The 22,784-nt window shown below is 32.9% G+C and overlaps 1 protein-coding gene across 1 annotated transcript in view; it reads left to right on the top strand.

The window, feature by feature from the left end:
• Nucleotides 1-20,366, top strand: part of LOC145671356 (endothelin-converting enzyme 1-like) — a 249,238-nt gene extending 228,872 nt beyond the window's left edge. Inside the window, exons 12-15 of the mRNA XM_081740414.1 lie at nucleotides 3,263-3,521; nucleotides 8,791-8,886; nucleotides 10,996-11,072; nucleotides 13,856-20,366. Of these exons, the coding sequence (XP_081596540.1) occupies nucleotides 3,263-3,521; nucleotides 8,791-8,886; nucleotides 10,996-11,072; nucleotides 13,856-13,958 (535 nt within the window). The 3' untranslated portion in view covers nucleotides 13,959-20,366. The remainder of the gene's footprint in view (nucleotides 1-3,262; nucleotides 3,522-8,790; nucleotides 8,887-10,995; nucleotides 11,073-13,855) is intronic.
• The last annotated feature ends 2,418 nt before the right edge of the window (nucleotides 20,367-22,784 follow it).

The following is a 22,784-nucleotide window of genomic DNA, read 5'->3' as shown; positions in this document are numbered from 1 at the left end:
TACGCACCCTTGTTTCAAAACAACTTTTTTCGTCTAAAAAAGTGCGAAAATTACGCGAGTAAATACGGTATATATATATATATATATATATATATATATATATATATATAGCTAGCTAGCTAGAGATAGATAGATAGATATAGATATATAGATATCAATGTATTTATACCTAAGCTTACACATTGAAATAATGTAATATTCTCAAGTTAAGGAAGTCATGAGTAAAAACTTGATTCCAGGATTTTGAATAAGAGAAGAAATAATTAGCGGAGAAACTAATTGTTTGTAGGGTAAAATGAAGGAATAGGACAAACACTAAAGGCATTGTATGCAGTACAATATTTTAAAATAATAATAATAATAATAATAATAATAATAATAATAATAATAATAATAATAATAATAATAATAATAATAATAATAATAAAATCCCTTAACTTGAAATAAAAGCGCCAATAGTATTAATCTCAACCCCATTTCTTCATCGAAGTCCCTCCCAAAAAAATCCTGTTTATTTTATTTTATACGAGAGTTATTTTTAAATTTAAATAAAGTTTACTCTTTTCTTAGAACTTGGAGTGATGTATTTTTTATATAACAAGCTTTCCTTATCCAGTTACGAAGTTATTTATACAATATATAATATATTAAATATATAGTATGTGCACTCATGTCCAAAATTATTGTCGCATATCTATAACTGTCTTCTTGTAAAAATATAATTTGACAGTGATTTTGCAGGGTACTTTTAATACTGATACTATGTGTATAATCGGGAAATGTATATTTGTGGTAAATTTCATAAGAAAAAAAATTATAAATACGAAAATTATAATGAGTAAAATAAAATGTTGCTAAACGGACAAGAACATTTTTTTTCGTTTTATTGTTCTTATTTACTGCTCTTTTCACATGAAATTTGCCACATACATGTCTTTGCCGATTATACACATACGAACATTATAAGAAATACCGGGCGAATTCGTTATCAAATTATATTCCTAGAATAACATATTTATAGACATGCGACAATAATTTTGGACATGAGTGTACATCAATATTTGTTAAGCGTTTTCCATATCCTTTCAGAATTCTTCTAGTAGATTTCTTATGTGTTCTCCGACTTATCAGAAACATCAGTTCTCGAAGCTTTCCAACTTTATTGTAGAAAGCATATATACCCCATGCGGAAGATATGTAAAGAATCTTCTCGGTTCCCGATTATGAAACTAGTATTATTTTTTACTCAAACTTTCCGTGATAGAGCCTGAAAAATATAACGCTGAACTTCATTCTGATCCGATTTCCCGTATATATATCTGTACAAGAATATAAATTCGTTACACTTGTATTTTCTTGTTTGATTTAGAGTGAGTAGGTAGTAGCTTTGTCATAATTTATTTTAAATTTCATACTTTGAGCACAGTCCAGTAATTTTGGATGTTATTTTAAGAATTTTGTTTGGAGTTTGTTGATAATATGGATATTTGTATGTACTCAATAGTCGATACTCTATTTTTGGCCTCATGTAATATTTCATAGTTAGAAAATTTCTACCTAATCTCCTGAGGAACGTACTATAATGATTTACACTTATTGTTCGGACAAATAAATAGAAGTTACGCAGCAACTGATGTATTTACCTTTTCAACATAATCCTCCTTTATCGTATGCACTTTCGCCGGCGGTGTGTCAGCTTCAGAAGATCCTTCTGGAACCAATTGTTTGAAGTCCCACACATTCATGTTTGGACAGCTTATTTGAGTTCGTGAGCATCTGTAAACCGACGACCACGCAGAGGTTTTTTTCGTTGCCCGAAACAGGTGGTAATCGTTGGAAGCCAAATCCGGAGATAGTGTGGCAGCACTGTAAACCCTAGTTGATCAGTGGCAGCAGTGGTTTCCCGACTGGTATGAGAATGTGCATTATCTCGTTGCAGAAACACTTTTTCCGCCCATTTTTCTGGCCGCTTCCTTTGAATGGTCTGAAGGTCTCCACATACACTGCACTATTAATCGTGGCTCACCTTCCAGCCAGTCAATCAGGATGATGCCTTTAATGTCCAAGAACACTGTAGCCACATACACCTCCCAGCTGAAGGTGTTGTTCGAAATTTCTTTGCCGGTGGACTGTCATGATGTTTCCATTGCACTGACTGTTGCTTCGTCGTCGGGTCGTGGTAATGAAGTCAGGTCTCATCACCAGTTACAAGCCTAGATATAAAATTTTCGAGATTGTGATCATGGCGTTGCAAAAGTTCCCTGCACACGTCTACATAACATCGTTTCCGCTCTGCGGACAACAGTTTTGGAACCCATCTTGTACTGACCTTCTCCAACTGTAAGTGGTTGTGCACGATGTGCAGCAGGATGTTTCTGGTTAGTCTTCAGCAGCCTCCATTTCAAAGAATGTGATACATTTGTTCTTTTGAATGGTCCTTTCTACCACAGCGATGATGGCTGGTGTTGTCACTGTCACTTTTCTTCCAGAATTGCTTCTCTTTTTCGTCGAGGTGTTAACTCATTTTCCAGCACCAGGACCAGTGCTTTCTACTCAGTTGTGCATTGTTTTCCGTTACGATGCATGCTTTCGACATACTGCCACAAATCGCTCATGGATTTCAGCAGTGGCCACACCCTCTTTCCACAAGAACCACGATATCCAGCGCTATCCTCCATAATCGCTTTCCGAGTTGTTCGTTAGTAACTCACACAAGGGTTCAAGAAATGGGCTGCACAGAACACTGATGTCATCCCTGTTGTTACAGGTACCTATGATTGCCTTCCCAACTTCAGTGGACCACTGCACGTGGAACGAGAAAAGAAAGTGTATATCATTATAGTACGTCCCCGTATAAGCCTTATTTATTATTTCGGTGTGGTATTTAAAGGATAATTTAGGATCCAAAACAATTTTAATATTTTTGACAAATTTCTATGAGGATAATAGTCATTTCAGTAGAGGAACTTCAGTGTAATCTGTTTACCTATATAAAAATGTATTCTTTAGTAATATCTAGGATAGTGTTTTTGAAAACTTAACCTTGCGCATTTGTTAGTTGCAAAGCAAACTTTGCTACGATTCCATATAGTTTTAAAACTAAGCAGTTTCGAGATTCATGCTTATTGAGAGTTTCTTTTTCTTTCTTTCTCTCTTTTTTATGATAAGAAATTTTAGTTAGTATTTCTCCTTGCATTTCGTTTATATTGTGTATATCTTAAGCAAAGTAATTAATGCATTCTCGTACTTGATGTAATTCCAGGTCTGTTTTGTACGGAGGAATCGGTGTGAAAATCGCCAGCGCTATCGTTAGTGGTATTACGCAGTGGCATGTGTTGTACAATGCCAATGGTCAACTGATAAGGCGGAATGACGTAAGCTCAAAATTAAGAAGTAGTAATTCAGCAAAAGAGTGTTTGGCAAATTTCTTGCAGTCCGAACATTTAAGCACCCTGGATATTATTAATAGAACAGTCCTTCAAGCTGTAATTCATGCCTCAGCAGTGAAGCAAACACAGTTGGTAAGTTTCTTTTATTCTTTCTTTTCAAGTTTTCTGAATGTTTCATTTATAAAATTTGTCGTATTATCAATATTTCCAGAGAGCGTTCGTGACTATATAGTTTAGCACATGTATTTGCGGCATGGGACATTTCGGTTTGGTTTTTTGTGGGAGCTGATGTTTGCATCCTATGTTAAGCTATAAGTGCATTTCTCTCGTTTAGCCTTGGAGCTGAATAGAGACATTAAACTTCTAATATACAGGTACATAGGTGTTTTGTTCCATCCTAGCTCGTGATAAATTGGTTTTATGGTGCAGAAACACCACCATGTTTTTTCGAGGTTCTTCCATTTCCTATCACTTTCTTCATCCCACTGTTTCATTCATTATATTACCATAATCAAAGGTGCTCGCCGACCTCATGAGTTCCGAACCCACGATCACTCGAACTCATCCTCAGTGAGCGAGAGGTTGAGCGAGCGTGAGTTCCAAATCATGATGTGAGCGTGAGGTCGAGTGAGAGTGATGTGGAGATGATGCTGTGAGCCTGATGTCGAAATCATTATGCGAGTGTGAGTTCGAGTGAGTGTGATGTCGAAAGGATATTGTGAGTTTGAGGTCGAGTGAGCGTGATGTTGAAATGATCTCATGAGCGTGATATCGAGAAGATGTTGTGAGCGTGAGATCAGAATGATGATGTGAGCTTGAGTTTAAGTAAGGGTAGTCCGAAGTGGGCATCTTTGATCATCACCGTCTCCCTTAACCTCGATGCATAATCATAGAAATTTAATTTCATTTCCAAATCTATCAACCAAATATTATTTCCATTATGATAATTCTTAAAAACTTCATTGTTATTAATAACTGGAACTGTTCAATAGTAAAGTAGAATCAAACGTACTCTTTCCGTACGGGAAAACTACATACATCCCATATGCTCTATCATCATCAGAGGTTATAAATTAATGGTGGTGGTCTAAATTCGTATTTTGTAAAGAATAGAATTATTAATTGCAAAAAAATTTAAACTCTATTACCCTTTTATGTGAATGATTCTTTGTTTTGCTGTTCCTTGCAGTGCCAAAACAATGGGGGGTCGGTAGCTGTAGATGCCCAAGAAACAAAGAGTTCTTGATAAAGTTCTTCACCAGCGAATTTTGAGTTTCGTCTTTTTAAATCAGAAATATGTTCAAATGAAAGGAAAATGTTTTTAATTTCTTTGCAAACTTAAAAATTGGAAAGTTATTTTCAAAAATTTTAGGATTAGAATTAGATTTCTGGGCTTTCGGCATCTATGACCATGTTGGTCCATCATGTACACTACCCGAGGAAAGCGAAGCAAGAAAGGATTGCGAAAGAAAGGAAGCGGCCTGGGCAGGGTCACCATGGTTTAAACCAGCTGTTAAAAAAAAAAAAAAAAAAAAAAAAAAAAAAAAAAAAAAAAAAAAAAGTTTAAACCAAAAAACGAAAAATGTTCGTAAAAGTGTTTGTAAAATCTTGATTAACACACATTTGTGGGTTATCACGTTTCACTCCCTATATTATTCGTATTATATTCAGACCTAAATTCCCTATTCATTACTCAAAAAGATTATACTATAAAAGCAACTTTTTTATATATATAAGTTTATAAATGTTTATTTTGTGATTTTTTTGTAGTTGTTATTACTGTTACGTAATTGCAAAGAAAAATTCTAAATATTGTTTCGTTTCAATGTTTACTATTGATAAGATACATTAAAATGCCGTACTTTTTGTGTGTGTGTGTGTGTGAAGGGGGGTCATACAGACCCCACGAGAGGCATTTAGTAAAATGAGAAGTATCTTTGGTATATATTTATGTATAAATGAGTCTGAGCCAAAGTGGACTCAAATAATTCGTATCTTTATTCACTTTTCTTAGTGATATGCAAATTAAGTCGTTGTATTTATTTAATTTGGACCAATAAAAGTCGTTGTTAACTAACTTGAACTAAATTAGTTCTTCTGTACTCCGTAGTACTTTGGAATTGCCCATATGTAATTTTGTATAATGGTTTCACTTGTGCAACTGTTTATCTTTTTGTCCTTCTGAATTGACTCTTTATAGTTATATTAAGAAGCATATAAAGATCAGTACAACGTATTTTTATCAGAATTCCTTCGTGAGTGAGTCGGCAGACGTATCGCATTTGTGGTCAACTAGTCCTGGTTCCGAGTTCAAATGGAAGACAATTTCTCTCGGATGTAACTCGAGAAGCGGTTTTTATTCCGCTTTGAGCTTATGTGACCTCTTCCAGCATAACCCGGTCGTTGCATAATATCAAGGCGAAACAAACTTATTTCTGTCCATATATGATATGAATATATAGAGCAAATTATTTAAACCAAAAAAACCTGGTTTAAACAAAACAAGTTTTTTTTTTTTGTTTTTTTCAATAAAAACCATAGTTTTTGCCAACCCTGGGCCTGGGACCTATGCTAGGTATCATCCCGGTATTTGCCTGGTGTGAATGAGGAAAACTCAGGAAAACCTCACTCAGGGTGGTTGGCCTGATCGATCCCGGGACCGCTCATATTTTCGAAGCAAAGCAAAAACAACAGTGGTATGGTCATAGCCAAATAATACTGTTAGAATGAGGACGGGAAAATCCTTTGGTTGCACAAATTACAGAAAATAATTATGTACCAATATTGTACTTATTTATTTATTTATTTATTTATTGAAATTTAGGGTTCGTTTCAGGCTGTATGTGATGTGGATATACAAGTTTAAAGTGAAATCTGAACCATCGTAATGAGTTCAGATTTGAATACTTTCCCACTGGGAATCGAACCCAGGACCATGCGCACCAAGTACACTCACAATAGTTACCAGACCTGCAGGAAGGGTTCAGTAATAATTAATATATTGTTAAAGTTAAACTATTACGTTCTAGAATTTTTGAACAGCAATAAAGCAAAATAAGGCGTATTCAGACAAAATCAGACATGTCTACATACAGATGCCAATGAACGATTTATATGTAAACCTCTTGTATCAGTTTTATTTCTTTTGATTCTGAAAAAACAGGAAGGAACTAAATCGAGTGTAAGAGACAACTTCATCAGATGGGAGTTAAGAGTCGCGTACTTTCTCATTAAAACTGCTCTTTCAAGCAGAAAGTAAATTCATTTCGCGCATTGCTTCTAAGAATTTTATCCATCTCAGCAATGAGAAATTGCTGAGACGCGAATTCTCAACCAAGGTATTGGCAAATAGAGAAAAGAGATGTTCACACTGTGGAATATCTCTGAATCAAGCGATTTCAGACGCTTGAGAACTAATTTAGATCAGGTAGGCTAGAACCTCGACTGCATCCCAATGTCAATGAAAGGTCTAAAAGGATACTCTCCAAAGAGGAAGTGAAAGAGAGTTTTGCTTGAAAAAATGTGAAACAAGGAACTGATTTTCAAGTTTTAGTTGTTAAGAGCCGCAAATAATTTCGCGGGCTGAAATCTTGCATCAGACACGCAACAGTGAGTTTACAACTTCGATCAGAGATCTCGGGTCTAAGAACTCTAACATGCTAATGATCCTTGTATCATAACAGTCAATACGTCGCAGTGGTTAAGAAGAAGACTACCAAGTATTTCTCTTTACAGACATTACTTGTAATATGCTGCGAATGGACAGAAACAGTGTAAGTCGTGCAACAGTGACAGGAAGAGATGCCAGTGTAGAATGAGTACTGCCTTTGTTTTAAGCTGTTGAGAAGTTAGACAGAAATCTTTTTACAGTGACACATGCACCTTTCAATTGCCTATACCTGGTATGAGCCTTTCTAGCAAAACGACAAATTTCATAAATTTTTAGATTATTTATGACATAATGTTTTAATTTTAAACGAATAGTCCAAACCTCTCCAGAAACTACCTGTTCACACTGATTGCACAGCTAGATTTTAGACATTATGTCTTCTAGAATCAAACCTCACGTGAATTTTATTTAATTCTCTTAATCTGTGTCCCAAGTATTTTGTGTGCTAAAATTTCAATTCGTTTCCCTATCCTTTTTGATAAGGAGCAGAGGACAAACGTTTGTGTATGAAACTCAGTTTTTGGCAACGGTGGTCTTTACGACAATATATTGTTACTAGTGAAGAATCCCACTAAAGCAAGGTAACTGCTTATAAAATTAAGTTACAGAAAAAAAAGAAAGAAACAGAAAAAAAAAGTATCGATATTTGTGTAATATAGGTGCTCTAATCATTAAAAGCAAATGACTTGTGATTGATCACCTTCTCTTATGTATGGTTAACTTTCGATGAAACGCGTGAAGAAGAATTGTCTAATAGCCGTTCTGAGAAAAACTCTGGGAAGAAAAAGAGATAGAAATTTTTGCCTGAGAAGAGAAACTATTGTAGGAAAGAAAAGAGGAGGGAACGTTGAAGTTCTGCTGATCCCTCGCTGTCGATAATATAGCGCAGGTTGACGTTTGGAAAAATGACCTTGATAAATGGAGTATGAAAGACATACCGGTAGTGCCGCATTTAGAAGCTCGGTGCTCCTAGGCACTTTTGCTGCCGGCGCCCCGAATAATTATGTGTTTCTCCACCCCTTCATCCCTAGCTTAAAAATAAAACTTATATAACTAAATTATGTTTAATATATATATATATATATAACTAAATTATGCTTAAATTAGTGAATTAACAATTTATTACAATTAAATAGCACTCACTAGATTCTACAACTACAACTACGTAACAGAAAATAACAAATGGAAAACATGTTCTGACTTACTTTTAGATTTCTTACGCTATTCTATTACGTATTTATTATTGCATAGATTCGAAGTACACGGCGCGTCTATCAAATATAAAAACTTTCTATTGCACCTGATACTTCTTCACATAAAAGAAATCTTAAAAATATTGCTTATTTTTAAATTTTGCGTCCTTCAAAAATTGTGTGCTCTAGGCGCGGGCCTAGTCGGCCTAATGGGAAATGCGGTACCGTATACCAGTAAATGATAGAGGCTGGCAAATGTTATAATAGACAAAGACGAAGGTAGAATGAACCTTTTTCTTCTTATCTTTATGGTTTTCCATGGTAGAAAAATGTAGATAAAAGAATATTGTAGAGAAAATTAGAGAGAATTGAGTTAGGTGAGAGAAGCTATCGCAGTTAAATGAAGAGGTAAATGAAATTATCAGTTTATGTTCAGATATGATTGTTTTTTGAAATTAGGAATGTTTGCCGTATGTGCAATAATACTAATGAATGTTTGTTAGAATATTATTTTTTATTTTATTTACTTTTTTTTAAGGCTTTAAGTGAAAAGTTAGACACGAAAGAAGATATGCATCAGCCAGGATTAGAGATCTACGAGAGCGATGCTTTATATTTCCTCACCTACGCACAGGTAACACACAAATAATACAAACATATTGCTTTTTAGGTTTAATTAATTGGTTATATATATATATACAGTTGACTCTTTTTAATTCGAAGTCCAAAGGAAAAAAACTTCGAATTATCCAAAATTCGAATTATCCAACAACATTCATTTTCACATATATAACAAGAAACAAACCATAGTATTGTGCATCAAGAACATATTCATATGGTGTAGACTTTACCTTTAAAGCAGATTATTATTTGCGTGATCGAATACCGCAAACTAACAAACGATATTGACTCCACATAATTTAAACTACGTGTACAATGGAAAATATATTTACGTATAACACTACAACATACATTGAATAGCCCAAACAATTAAACACCAGTAACAATTTGAATATTCTGTTCTCACTTTTAAGAAGTCGTAAACCTTATTTGCTTAAATTTGATTGTTTTTGTACGGTCAATAAATCTTGAATTTCATGTATTGCGTGGAATACGATATTAATAACACTTGGTTGACTTTATCAATAATTCATCTTAAATTTTCAACCAATTCTGAAACAAGATGAGATTGGCACACGTTCTCTATCTTTACTTCTTCCCCAACTCACCTTCATCTTTATTATTACATAGATTTTGTATTTATCTTTTGTATTACTCTTCCCTATGGCTGCATCTGGATAACTGAAAACACGTTAAAACTGTATTTCTTTGTTTACATCTGTCCAACATTAAAAATTTTCAACTGTATTTAATTCGAATTATCCAAAACATAGGTTCAAAATTCCGTTTATCCACGACTTTTTACTATTGTTTTCAATACAGTTTTCAAGGGGAATGGACTTATGTTCGAATTATCCAAGTTCGAATTAACGAGACTCCACTGTATATATATATATTAGCTGAAATACTCGTTGCTTTGCACGGAGGAAAATTATAGAAAGTATTTGAACCCTCTTCCCCTTATCCTTTTTAGGGTACGCATTTCAATAAAAGTGTAATATTAAAACCCATGAGATATTGTATTTTGGGTATAAATTTGAATATTGTATTTTGGGCGTAAATTTGAATATTGTATTTTGGGCATAAATTTGAGCCCCTCACTCCCCCTCCTTAGGAGTGTCTTACTCCCATTTATTTATTTATTTTTACAGATTGTAAGTTAAATATGTACCAAGTTTGGCTGAAATATATCTAGGCGTTTCAGAGTTATGCTCGAATATATACATGTACTGTAGTTGCCCACTTGCCTCCCTTAAAACGGAAATTTTCAAAAACACTTGTCACACGGGTCCACTTATTTTAAATGAAGAATTTAAAATTTTCATATCAAGTTTTATCATCTTAAGTTGACAGAATCGTGAAATACTGTACTTAATTTTTTGCTTAAATGTTGACCCTCGCTTCCCTTAGGATACGCGCTTTAATCCAAGTAACATGATAAAAACTAAGTTAAGTCATGGTCCAAGTATGAATATAAATAAATAAAATCATGTGAGCGATCTCGAGGTAGTTCGTGGCAAAACATTATTACGTTCATTTTATGTACAATATATATATAACAGTACAAGTTACCAGAATATAAACCATACTAAAAGTGCTTTCGCTGAATGCTTCATCAGACAGGGCTAAGTGAAAAAAAAAAAAAAAAAAAAAAAAAAACTATGTGAAGATCTGAAATGACACCATATTGGAAACCAGTTACGTCTAGAAAGTTCCAAAAGGTTACGGTAAACTTCGAGATGCCATTTTTTATGTCATGTTGAAAGATTACAAAGTATGCCTAAGTACGTAGATAATTGTAAATACAAGAAATTGTTGTAAACCAGGGTGATTGAGTCCTCCTCGCGACAACCTTCAGACCCCCCTGGAACTTTCAGTTGTTTGTTGGCATGTACATATGAGTGAGGTGAAGCCCAAGCTAGCATTCTCCCAAATTATTATCGGCCCTGTGTCTCAGTGTTCTGGCGTCTACGGACCCGATTTAAATAATTTCTGTACAGGTCATATAGCTTATTAAGAGTTAGTCTCGTATTAGAAGGTCAACTGTACAATGCTACTGTATTTCTTTCATATTAAATTTAACTTTCGTATTTTTCAATGAAATTCTAATTTATATTTTCAGACAATGTGTTCATCATCAACTTTACAACAAACTGATAGAGATAATACAATAAGCTTCCATTTACCCGAAGCTGTGCAGTAAGTATCACAAGTCCTTTATATTCATTTGCAGTTTTGAGTAAATGTTAAAAAAAATTAATATAATAAGAAAGCGACTAGTAAAGACCGATAGTTGTGGCAAAATGTCATATTTTACAATTTTTTTGCAAGAAACAGTGAATAAATGTCATTTAGTAGTCATATTTGCCATTTTGAGGTAACTTCTTAATTTTGCTAATTTTTCTACGGAAGTTCAAGTCACATTACCTACCCTTATCGTTGAATGAAATTTAGCGCTCCTCATTAGGAAAGAAGGGGGGGGGGGGTGAAATAATAAACCAACCAAATATGAATACACGGAAAGTAGCGTAACGGACAGGCGACATAGCTTGTGTATAGACAACCTAAAAAACATCTTGTGGTATTGAGCAGAAGTGAACTATATATTATATGGCATGATTATTGTATTAACTGTCAATGTAGGATTTATCTAATATGATTTTTTGGGATCAAAAGATCCAATATATTTCAAGGATAAAAATTCTTATATGCATTATATCTGGAGAACTACATATAGTGTAACCAAACCTACACGGAAAGTAGCGTTTATGTTGCAATGAATTCCAAAGCTCTGAATTGTTTCGAAATATGATCCTGTCACTTCGATAGATGTTGAACAATCATTTTCAAGCCTGAAACGTACCTTAACCGACAGGCGACATAGCTTGTGTATAGACAGCCTAAAAAAACATCTTGTGATATTGAGCAGAAGTGAACTATATATTATATGGCATGATTATTGTATCAACTGTCAATGTAGGATTTATCTAATATGATTTTTTCTTTTCTTTCTTTTGAAATCAAAAGATCCAATATATTTCAGGTAAAAAATTTCTTGTAGGCATTATATCTGGAGAACTACATATAGTGTAGCCAAACCTAAAGTATCACGTAACTCAGTATCATGTGCTTATTCCATTATATATATATAAATATATAAACAAAAACTCGATTTAGGGACCGTTGAAAAATTTTTTTGGCCCCTGATTAGTCAAGATCGCAATCTTTTGATTCTTTTGGCATCTACTTAAATATCCCGTAGGAGGTAGAATAATTAGGTGTATACATGTGCAGATGATATGACGTTTGTTGAGGAATCTTAAAAGAAAATCAGTAAGATGTTAGAGAGCTTGAAGAAGCGCTAGGAAGAGTTTGGGGTGGAAATAAACGTTAGAAAATAAAAAGCCATGGTGACTGGAACGAAACAATCTGTGTCGCATATAGAAGTAAGAGGGGAGGAAATAGAACAAGTGACTAGTTTGCAATAGCTGGGTACTGTTATTGAGTTTGAGTTTAACGTCCCTTTCAGCAGCGAGGCTATATGAGACGGAACCTACTGATTAACGTGGAATCCCAACCACATGACCTCCCGCCGGGAATCGAACCCGGGTCTCCCACGCCAAAGGCGCGTATGTTAACCACTTAGCTACTAAGGAGCTCTGGGTACTGTTATTAGGAAATATATAAAGTGAAAATATGAAATAAAAGTGGGGAAATAGGCATTTAGGAGAAAGAAAAATCTGTTTTGTGGGTCCTTGAATAAAGTCGAGAAAAGGACTGCTAAAATGTTTCGTCTGACAGAAACATGAACATTACGCAAAAGCGATGAAAAAAGACTGGAAAGTTTCGAAATTTGGGTGTAAAGAAGAATGGAAAGAATTAACTGGATTGAACGGAAAACAAATAAGGTAGTAGAAATAGTGGGGGATAAAAGAACAATTTTAGATGTAATTGCAAAGAGGAAGAGAATTGGTTGAAAAGGAACTGTATTGTGAGGAAAATGCCATGAGATACGGTGGCAAGAAAAAGGGAGAGGAGACGAAATAGGCTACAGTTGATAGATGATTTTAAAACAGATTAGCTGAAGACCGTAGTAGCTTCTCAGTTGCAGCAAGTGACCTACCAATATTGGCAGAGTGCCTATGTGATAATGACGATGATGATGAGGATACTTTGTCTTTGATATTTTGTGATATAATTGTAATATTGAATAATAAGATTATTTTTATATATCAGGTGTTCTAAAAATGGCGCCCACGGACCACAGAACACTATTTTACAGGCCAAAATAAAGCGAAAATTTTAGATGATGGTATAGCCTCCGAGGCCTGCTTCAGTCGCTATGGGGAATCAAAATTTCACAATGTAGCAACGTCGCAGATTAACTTGGAGCCATTAGCATTATTGTACGAATATAACTAGCAATTGAATCGATTGCTACACTAATAAGTGATGCTTTTGTCAATCAATATCGACTTTAGCTGCCATCTCGAAAGAACAGATATAACTATTTGATAGATTGGTAGATCTAACCTATGGTTCTTTATTTGCGACGTTGCCACAAGTGCAATTTGTGTTTCCATACCGGGTCTCAAAAGGTATACAAATATATATTTTTTGCTTTATTTTGACTTGTAGAATGATGCTCTGTGGTCCATGGGCGCAAGTTTTAGAACACCCGATATATATATAATTCAAATTAATGTTGAAATAGTAAAGGACATTAAACTTCACTTCAAGGATAAATTAGTAAAATTGTATAATTAAAATTTCAGTTTATTTTAATAAAAACAGAAAAATAATTCCCGATATAAATCAATGAGCTCAAAAACAAGATGGCGCCTGTACTCACCACGTTAACAGTCAGTTTATTTCTGACAGTATGGTATTTTGTTATGGTTAATTTCTTATTTTCTTGCTTATTTTTTTTTCATTTTTGTTTGTCCACTGTAGCTCAACGTATGTTCTCTTTCCTCTTTCAGATTAAAGACAGCTTTAATGCAAAATGAAAAGTTTTCTGAAGCATTTCAGTGCTCCAGCAGTTCAGCGTTCTATGCATCTAAACCGTGTATTTATATTTTGTAGTAAACAAAAGACAAATTGTGTAAAAAAAATATGTGCCTTAGTTTTTGATAGTGAGTGGATGTGACTGAAATTGTGATAATAATAATAAAATATACTGTTGCTTTCTTATACAGAGTTTGTGTGTAATGTGATATATCGGAATGTGAGCCGCATATGTGGGTACTTGCTTGTTACAAGGTGTTTTCATTTTTTATATATAGAAGTATGAACTCATTTTATACTGATATTACCGAGATGTCAGTATGTACAATTTGTTGCTGCTTTTATTTTGTGTAAAAAAATATATATATATTTATGCATTCCTTTCCTTTTAATTGTGTTTCATGCTTTGTTTATTTGCTGCAGAATGCAAGATTTTTCCAAAAATGATTGTAGTGTTTTTCTGATTTGACTGAAAATTACCTTATAAGTGTAGGGGTAGAAAATTAACTAAGTCAACAAAAGGATAATTTGAGACATCTTTATTCTTCCATTTGTTCAAATAATCAGAAAGTTAAGTTGATCAATTTTAAAGACTATTCTGGTAGTTATTGAGCTGATTTCGAGATATCGCCCATAAATATCGCATTTGGTTAAAGGTAGTCGAAAGTGAAGCTGAGACCACATCCAAAGTTTTGATTTCGAAAAAGTAAAACATAGTGAAATGTTTATAAAAATTAGCAACTGGCTTAATTTGAACAAAGTTTTAAGAAATAAGGAAGACATTTTTGTTATACTAAGTTTTTTTTTACCTTAAAAATTTACCGTTTGTTTGTTTGTCACAAACAGCTCTCTGGAAAAGAGGATGGAGCGAAATATATTTCACTGTTTATCAAATACTAATTAGCGTTTGTATTATAGTTGATCCGTAATAACAAATCGTGAACAATGTGTAAACATGTTAAACTCGAAACATTAATTTGATTTGAGCAAAAAGGGTAGAATATACGAAGAATTTAGTATGATTGGGAAAATGATTCTTTATCTTTGTGTTTGACATACATAATTAAACAAAAATAATAATAATCATAAATTAAGGTAAAGATGTGTTGATCCATGTTCATAGGATATATTATTAAACTTTCCACATTCACCTCCGAAGTTACATTTTGAAAGTCTCTCAAAGAAATGATGTTTAAAAGATGATAAAGTTGAACTTTAGGATTTCTTCCGATTTTGTTTTTTAAATGTGTAGTGTTTGAAAATTAATCATAAATTTCATTCCCAAGTTACCTCTTAATTCCTCTGTTTATCTCATGGAATAGTTTAAAATCATGTTTTTTAAATTTTCGAATATTTCCATTTAGAACAGTATCTTCTTCAATTATTCATGATTCTAGTAGTCAAACGAAATAATGATTTTAATAGTAGTTCAAACAGTTTATAAGGATAAACTAATAATTATACGTTTAATTCTATTTTATTAATAGAATAACTGAAATTGCAGTTATTGGAATCATAGGCACAATTTTGTTCTGTAGTTAGTTGTAGTCTGACACACGTGTGGAAAATACGTAAATTTTTCTGTTAATGGAGAAACACCAATCTCTGGAACCGATCTGTGGTATTAATTTTGTTGTTTGTTCTGAACATAGTTTAAAAGCTGCGATTTAGTTGTCTCCTGTGTGATGTGAGTTTTAAAATGTTCATATCAAATACTAAATTCTTCATTCTAATAATTTCGTGCTGTTATTTTAAATATTATTAATTAGCGACAAATATTACCTAAAGTCAAAATTTAGCTCTGTTTGAAATAGTGATATTCAAATTTGGATAATTACATATTTAGTCAATCATACTGTATTTAAATATTCGTTATTTGGATAAACTAATGATAATAGTTCGCATAACGATCGAGTATTTGAATAAATGAATATTAAATTAGGATAGGAAAGTTATTGTAAATAGTTATTCCAATAACTAATATTTGAGTATTTTTAATAATCCAAAACATAATATTTTTTAAAAGTACAAAATGTTGATCAAAGAGTTTTCTCTTTCGTACATTTCTATATCGTAATATATCGTTCAGGATATGCGAATTACGCTGTATTACTATACTGTACCAGTTACATGGATACATTTTCCTCCCAGCTCTCCATTAAAAAAAATCTAGTAACTTGTGTACAAATAACTTCGAAATGTGTTTCTCAGACTTTCGTTTCATGATCACTTCGATTTCCCTTTATCCAACATATTACTGTGCGATAGCTAAGAGCATTATACTTTGAAATCACAGTAGTTTAACCTAATATTGTTAAAATATTTGACTTTCGTTGTACAAACATTTTTTCTGTAGACAATCTTATTATTTTTAAAATGTTATACTGTTCATGTTTCAATTGTTATTTTTATATACTTATTTGGGATAATTTCCTTTGTTTAATGAATTTCGCAATAATTTTACAACAAAAACATGTGTTAGATTGTATAGTTCCGTTTAAATATAATATATATTCTGTACTGAGGTTTCAATGAAGATTAAGTAAATAGTATGGGAGCTTCATAACCAAATTGATACAATATTTTTGTCTGTCTGATTTTTATTAGTGTTATCATATAATATACACATTCTTCACTGATTGATGAATTGATTACAAAGCAGCTTTCGCAACGATGTGCCAAAATACATGACTTCATTTTTTATTTTTTTGTTTTGTATATCAAAGTGATCAAGCTTCACACGAATGTCTTGATCTGTGCCTTAACAAAAAATATTCGTAAGTGAAGCAATATCAAATACTTGTAGTACTTTATTTTCTGATAATGTTTGTGATAATAGTATCATGAACTTATTATTATTATTATTTAAAAAAAATTGAACGTCTTTGCAATAAGTAATCTAGTATTGTAATCACCAAAAGGGCTGTCTTTATTTCGAATCCCTTTGTGTTTTATTGTAAAAATCCATTTTTCAATGATTGTATACTGCTTCACGTTAGTTTGGTCTGTAAAATATTCTCATGAACAATAACGCTCTGACAAATCATAATTTAGAAGTACTCTGTTGCTACCAGCGTCTCTTTACTGTTTAAATATCAATAGTGTGTATATTATTTACTGCTAAGTTTGTTACAGTGATTTCCGTTTAGCAGTTATGTTTATATATTATGTTGCAACCCTGTCCATTGTCGGTGAAGTAACTTACAACCTATTAACAGTTATATATATATATATATATATATATATATATATATATATATATATATATATATCCATTGTTAAAATAGATTGTAAGTTTGTAAACAAGTTGCGTCTTACGATGAAGACGTGTTCGGTAATTTGAATTTCAAAGAGTATCTAATATTAGAATTATGAAATGTTACCAATATTTTGTAAAAGTGTGAAATTTGAAATAGCATGACTTTCTTTCTTTCTTTTTTCATTTTAAAAGATACTTTCACGAATATGTGTTTGCCACCGACGAATCAATCTTTTGCATTTGCTGATAAATGAAATCGGCTAAGTCGAATCCAATGGTTACGTTCTGTTTAATTATTTCTACCAGAATTAAATGTTGCTTATCAATTTACTCTCTTCTATTTGATTTGAAATCGATCTGCAATTTTAAACACGCCATAAATTGAATGCAAGGAGAGTTACAGCGCAATATTCCGTATTTCATTGGAAGAATTGCGCAGCGAAGTTTGAGTGGTAATTGTAAAGGAAAAACAAAACAAAAGGTATTGGATGAAAAACGGAGTTTGAAAAGGCAGTACGTAGAGGAATCATATATTTGAACGAAATAAATATGAACAGTTCTTATAGCAGTGATTTTACTTCTAAAACGAGACATAAATTTCTGCACATTGCTTCTGCTGCCTGTACATCTCACCAGAAATGTCTTGATAATAGAAGTTTCATTAGTTCATATAATCAACTGCACTGGACAACAAGACAGAATAGACTGCATAAAAGGGGGCACAATGGCTGTGGTAGAGTACTTATCTCTGGTATGTGGGGTCCGTGGTTCGATCCCAGGCCAAATATTTGTGGTGGACATTATGTTCGTGGGTTTTCTTGGGGTAGTCCCGTCTTCTCCCACATTCTCACTCCACCAATTCTTCCACCATCTTTCACTTGCCTTAATCATCGTCTCCCTAAGCCTAAAGAACATAAGCCTGGGACTGTAAACTAACTGTGTAAAAATACAAGTTTTCAATTCAGATTGAAAATTGATTCGGCTCGTTTGGTCAGAGAGCAATTCAGTTGAAAGTGATTATACAATCAATTCAACCAATATCCTGTTAGTTCAATGGAACAGACTTCAAATCGACTAGTTAGTAGAACTCCCCTTAAGATAACGAAAATGAGAGAAAATAGGCAAGTATAAACAGTGTTAATAATAAAATATGTAGTCCATTACGGAATGAAATGGATAAATTTGTTATAAAATAAATCTGTTATTGTATTTACTTGTTTACTCTAGTATCTTATCGTTTGTGCTACAAGTGGTTAATCCTTGGAACGCCAAGATTATTTATATCTCATGACACGCCAAAATCACATAACTTTGTTAATATTTTTTTTTTTGGGGGGGGGAGGGGAAACAGTTAATGTTGTTTTCAAAATACAAGTAACATATGTCGTTGTTAAATATTTACGTTGACTGATCCGTCACGTGCTATTTCTTTGGTTGGTCATAATGTGCAAACTGTCTAGGTTGTTTTAACCAAACGACGTTCGGAGGGTAAATAACTAATATTACAAGTTTTCCTAGTTACGACTTTGTACAGTATGAATAGTGAGAATACTTCTGGTTTAAAGCATTACATGAAATTAAAATTTATCAACGATATTACGCGTGGAATAGTTGATTCAATTAATGATATTATCAATAGAAGGATGAGTTTCAAGTAATATTAAGATTTATAGACAGTACTTTATTATGTATTAGTATTTATTTGTGTCTGATTAAGCAGAAATTCGAAGTTAATTAAATGAATTAATTGTGTTAATCATTAATTCAATACTTGTCTAATATTTACTACTATCCGTGAAGAATTGCAGGTACTCGTGAAATCCGCATAAAACGTGATGCCATTGGAAAGTTCCATGACAGTTCATGATATTTCATATAGTAGAATTTTTGAAATACCCCGATTCAGTCTACTGAATGTAACTGTACGGTAAGTTGTTTCTAGGATCTCTGAGGGGAAACTTTCATGTGTAAAATATAATTACAAACAGTTCATTTAAGCATTGTGGAGATTCGAAGAATGCATTAGAATGAAGGCTTTATATAAAGTGCCATAAGATTGAAAGTGAAATATTGAATATAGAATGTGAAATCATTCTTAAACAATTAGTATAAATTTAGAATAGCACTATGATAACTTATATATAATTCTTACCATGATGTCTTTATAGACTACCTTAGGAGTACAATGTAACTGACAAAGAAATGGAGTCGAATGTGGAAGAGACTCATGGTTTAATAGAATGTGACTACAAGGAACTGTATTGAGAGTGGAATATTGAAGTAGATGAAATGTCTGATCGTCTAGTTAATATTGTACGTTATTTGAATAATTGTTCGAGTAATTTTCCTTTCATTAAGTCGAATATTTGTTGAATTATTCATAATTTCAATAATTATTCTAAAAATAGCGTTTTCTTCGAACCATTATTTGTACATTGTTCTTTCTTCACATAATTTATCAATTATTGAAATCTTTATTTAAACAACATTCTTTCTTCAGATAATCATTTGTTCGAATCACTATTTGAACAATATTCATTCTTCATACAATTTGTTGAAATAAGCGATCACTGTTCTTTTTTTAGATAATCATTTCAATAAGTATTTGTTATAAGGATGAAGATTCCAATAATTGGTAATTTTTTTGATTAATTTTACTGGAGTAATAGAGCGATACATATTTGAATATTCTGTTATACGATTATTCGAGTTTTTAACAGTACTAGTAAACTGTGTTATTTATTTCACAGTTTGTGTTTCCAATAACTTGAGGTTAACAAGTGTTTTCTAAAAGATTTGTAAAATAATATGAAATTGGAATACTAGAAGAACTAATTTGTAAATAACTATTGGTGTAATATCTTAATTTATTTGTACGTTGGTGATTTTATTGTCTAGAAGGCTCGATTTTTATTAGCCATATTGTAGTATTACAAGATTAGTGTATTAGTGCATCTTCGAGAAAAAAACTTCCAAATCATGAAGTACGTGGTTAGCATCGGTAGATAAGTTGAAACTTATATATGAGGCGTTGAAACAAGAGCGGTCTATGTTACATTTTTGAGATGCTGGTACCCACAGGTTAACAGTGTAGAGTTATTTGTTGGAAAAATCGGATATACGTATCTCAGCAGACTGACAAGCTATACACAAAAATATTCTAACAGCACATATTCTAAACATTAAAGATGTAACATTTTCAGGCCTTTTTTTTTTTTTTTTTTTTTTTTTTTTTTTTTTTTTACTTTACTTCAAATAATGCCTTTGTAACATAGATCACTCTTACTTGCAACGCCTGATATACTGATGAGTTCATTTGTCTGATAAGTGAAACAGCTTCTTAGAGTACTCACTTATTCTACATTGTTCTTCTTCTACCCATTTTTATAAATAATTTTAAATTTTATTGCTTTCAATTATTACACAAACTAATGTGTATTTTAAAATGAAGACAAATATTAGTTAAAAAGCTTGTGTTCTGAGCAATGGATTTGTATGGAAAATGTGAAGAAAATCTGATTACCATCAGTAAATTTGAAAAGAATACTACTTTTTACGCATTAGTGGTATGCAAGAAACTAATATGCTTTTGATGATGTGTGAGTGTGGTTGATTTTTCATTTTTTAAAAAAGCGAATGTGTTGTACAAAAAGTGTAACTGTGGAAAAGTGAGAAAAATTGTATGGATATTTTCGTTAATCGTTGTTAGCTAGAAGTTACATACTTTTCGTTTTCCATACACTGTAGATAAATATATGTTTAGGTATTTTTTATAATAAACATTATAATAAAACATCAACTTGACTTGTATTACTAATTATTAAATATTTTGATTCTATTTAAGTTTCATTAAATATAAATAATGTTCCGTGATATCGTTGGTCATAAGGGCCATGGTGCTCATTTTCGTGTCCTTTATAGGCGTCCCATTACTTTATGACTCATCCACTTTGGCTTCATCAGACACTATCTTATCACACTGGATACTGTCTGATGAAGCCGAAGGGGATAATTGGCGAAACTGTTACATGTTAATAACTTTTACAATAACCATATTGTCCTTCTCGGCGAGTAGTTTAAATCAAGTTTACGTATAGTAAAAGCAATGCTTGAAAAAAGAGAAATATTATTACGAATCTACGTCTCCAATGCGCCAGTTGCTGAAAGGTACAGTAAACTCTAATTAACCGGCTATTATCCTCTGATCGTATCATAAAATTATTCCGCAATGTTTTCTTAATAGAACAGTTCATTTCTTTGTTATACACTTTCAAATGGTAACATCTTAACTCTTGTGTGAATTAAGATATATTTACGTTAAGTTTGTGGAGAGTAGTTTACGAGAACCAAGCATGATAAATTTTGATTTGGTTGGGTTTACTTGCAGTCCATTGTTACGTGCCCATGTGCAGATAGATACTTTCAATGTCACTGTTTAAGTGATCAATCGCGGTGATTAAATCTAGGGGATTAGTGGTTATATAGCATTGTATATCATCTGCACATAAGTGATATTTACAATGGCTGATGTGTTCAGGTAAATCGTTGATGTATAAGGAAAACAGAAGAGGTCCTAGAACGCTGCCCTGCGGGACTCCATATGGGACAAGTTTCGTATTGGAACATATGTTATTAGTGACAACTTTTTGTTTTCTATTTGATAAATAGGAGCTAAACCAAGATAAAGTTCACTGGGAAATGTTGTAGAAGGAAGACTCTTTGGCAATCAGTATGTCATGGTCTATAGTTTGGAAAGCTTTAGAAAAATCTAGTAGAGATAACAGTGTAATTTGGCGTTCATCCAAAGCGGCACGAATATCATCAGTGATATTTACTAGAGCAGTGCAAGGGCTGTGCTGAGATCTGAAACCTGACTGAAACGGATTTAAGATGTTATTTTTTTCGAGGAACTTGGTTAATTGGTCATGTATTATGTGCTCTAACGCTTTGGAGAGTGCAGGGAGTATACTAATAGGGCGGAGATCTTCTGCTGTTGTTGGATTTGTAGTTTTAGGCAATGGGCGAACGTGAGAGAGTTTCCACATTGATGGAAATTCTCCTTCTGTGATGGAGCTATTAAAAATATGCACAATTACATCTACAATGAACGGTAATATTTTCTTAAATAAGAATGATTGGCAAGCCGTCAGCTCCTGAAGCAGGTGATTTGATTTTGTTTATTGCCTTCATGACTAATATGAAAATGGTTGGAGATAAATTAACAGAACAAAAAGGGAAACAGGCAAGTGACATGGGGCACGTTGAATGATGCCGCGGTGACCCCCAGGGCCCAATTTTAAAATTTTAAGTGGAAACTTGGGGCAAGTGATACCTTGTTGATCTTTAAAAACCCTAAATAGCACTGTGGCAAAACATTGTTCATATGGGTCATCGTTTTCAAAATGACCACAAAGACATGGTACCTGTATCAGATAAAACTTCCAGTGGCCATAGAATAAAAAGGTTAAAGATAAATGAACAGAATAAAACTCGTATAGGAAATCACAGAGGGTATTTATCATTCCATGGCTCGAGAATGATGCAACAGAGAAAACAATGATTAGAGTAAAAATGTCATAGTGCAGAGTGAGGTGCAATTAAATGGCGTGGCAAACATCTTGGCATTTGAAGGCGGCGCTCCAAGT

The sequence above is a fragment of the Thermobia domestica genome, chromosome 15 (assembly GCF_964235325.1).
Source record: "Thermobia domestica chromosome 15, izTheDome1.hap1.1, whole genome shotgun sequence".
Classification (NCBI taxonomy): domain Eukaryota; kingdom Metazoa; phylum Arthropoda; class Insecta; order Zygentoma; family Lepismatidae; genus Thermobia; species Thermobia domestica.
This window is presented reverse-complemented; position numbering and strand designations above follow the sequence as displayed.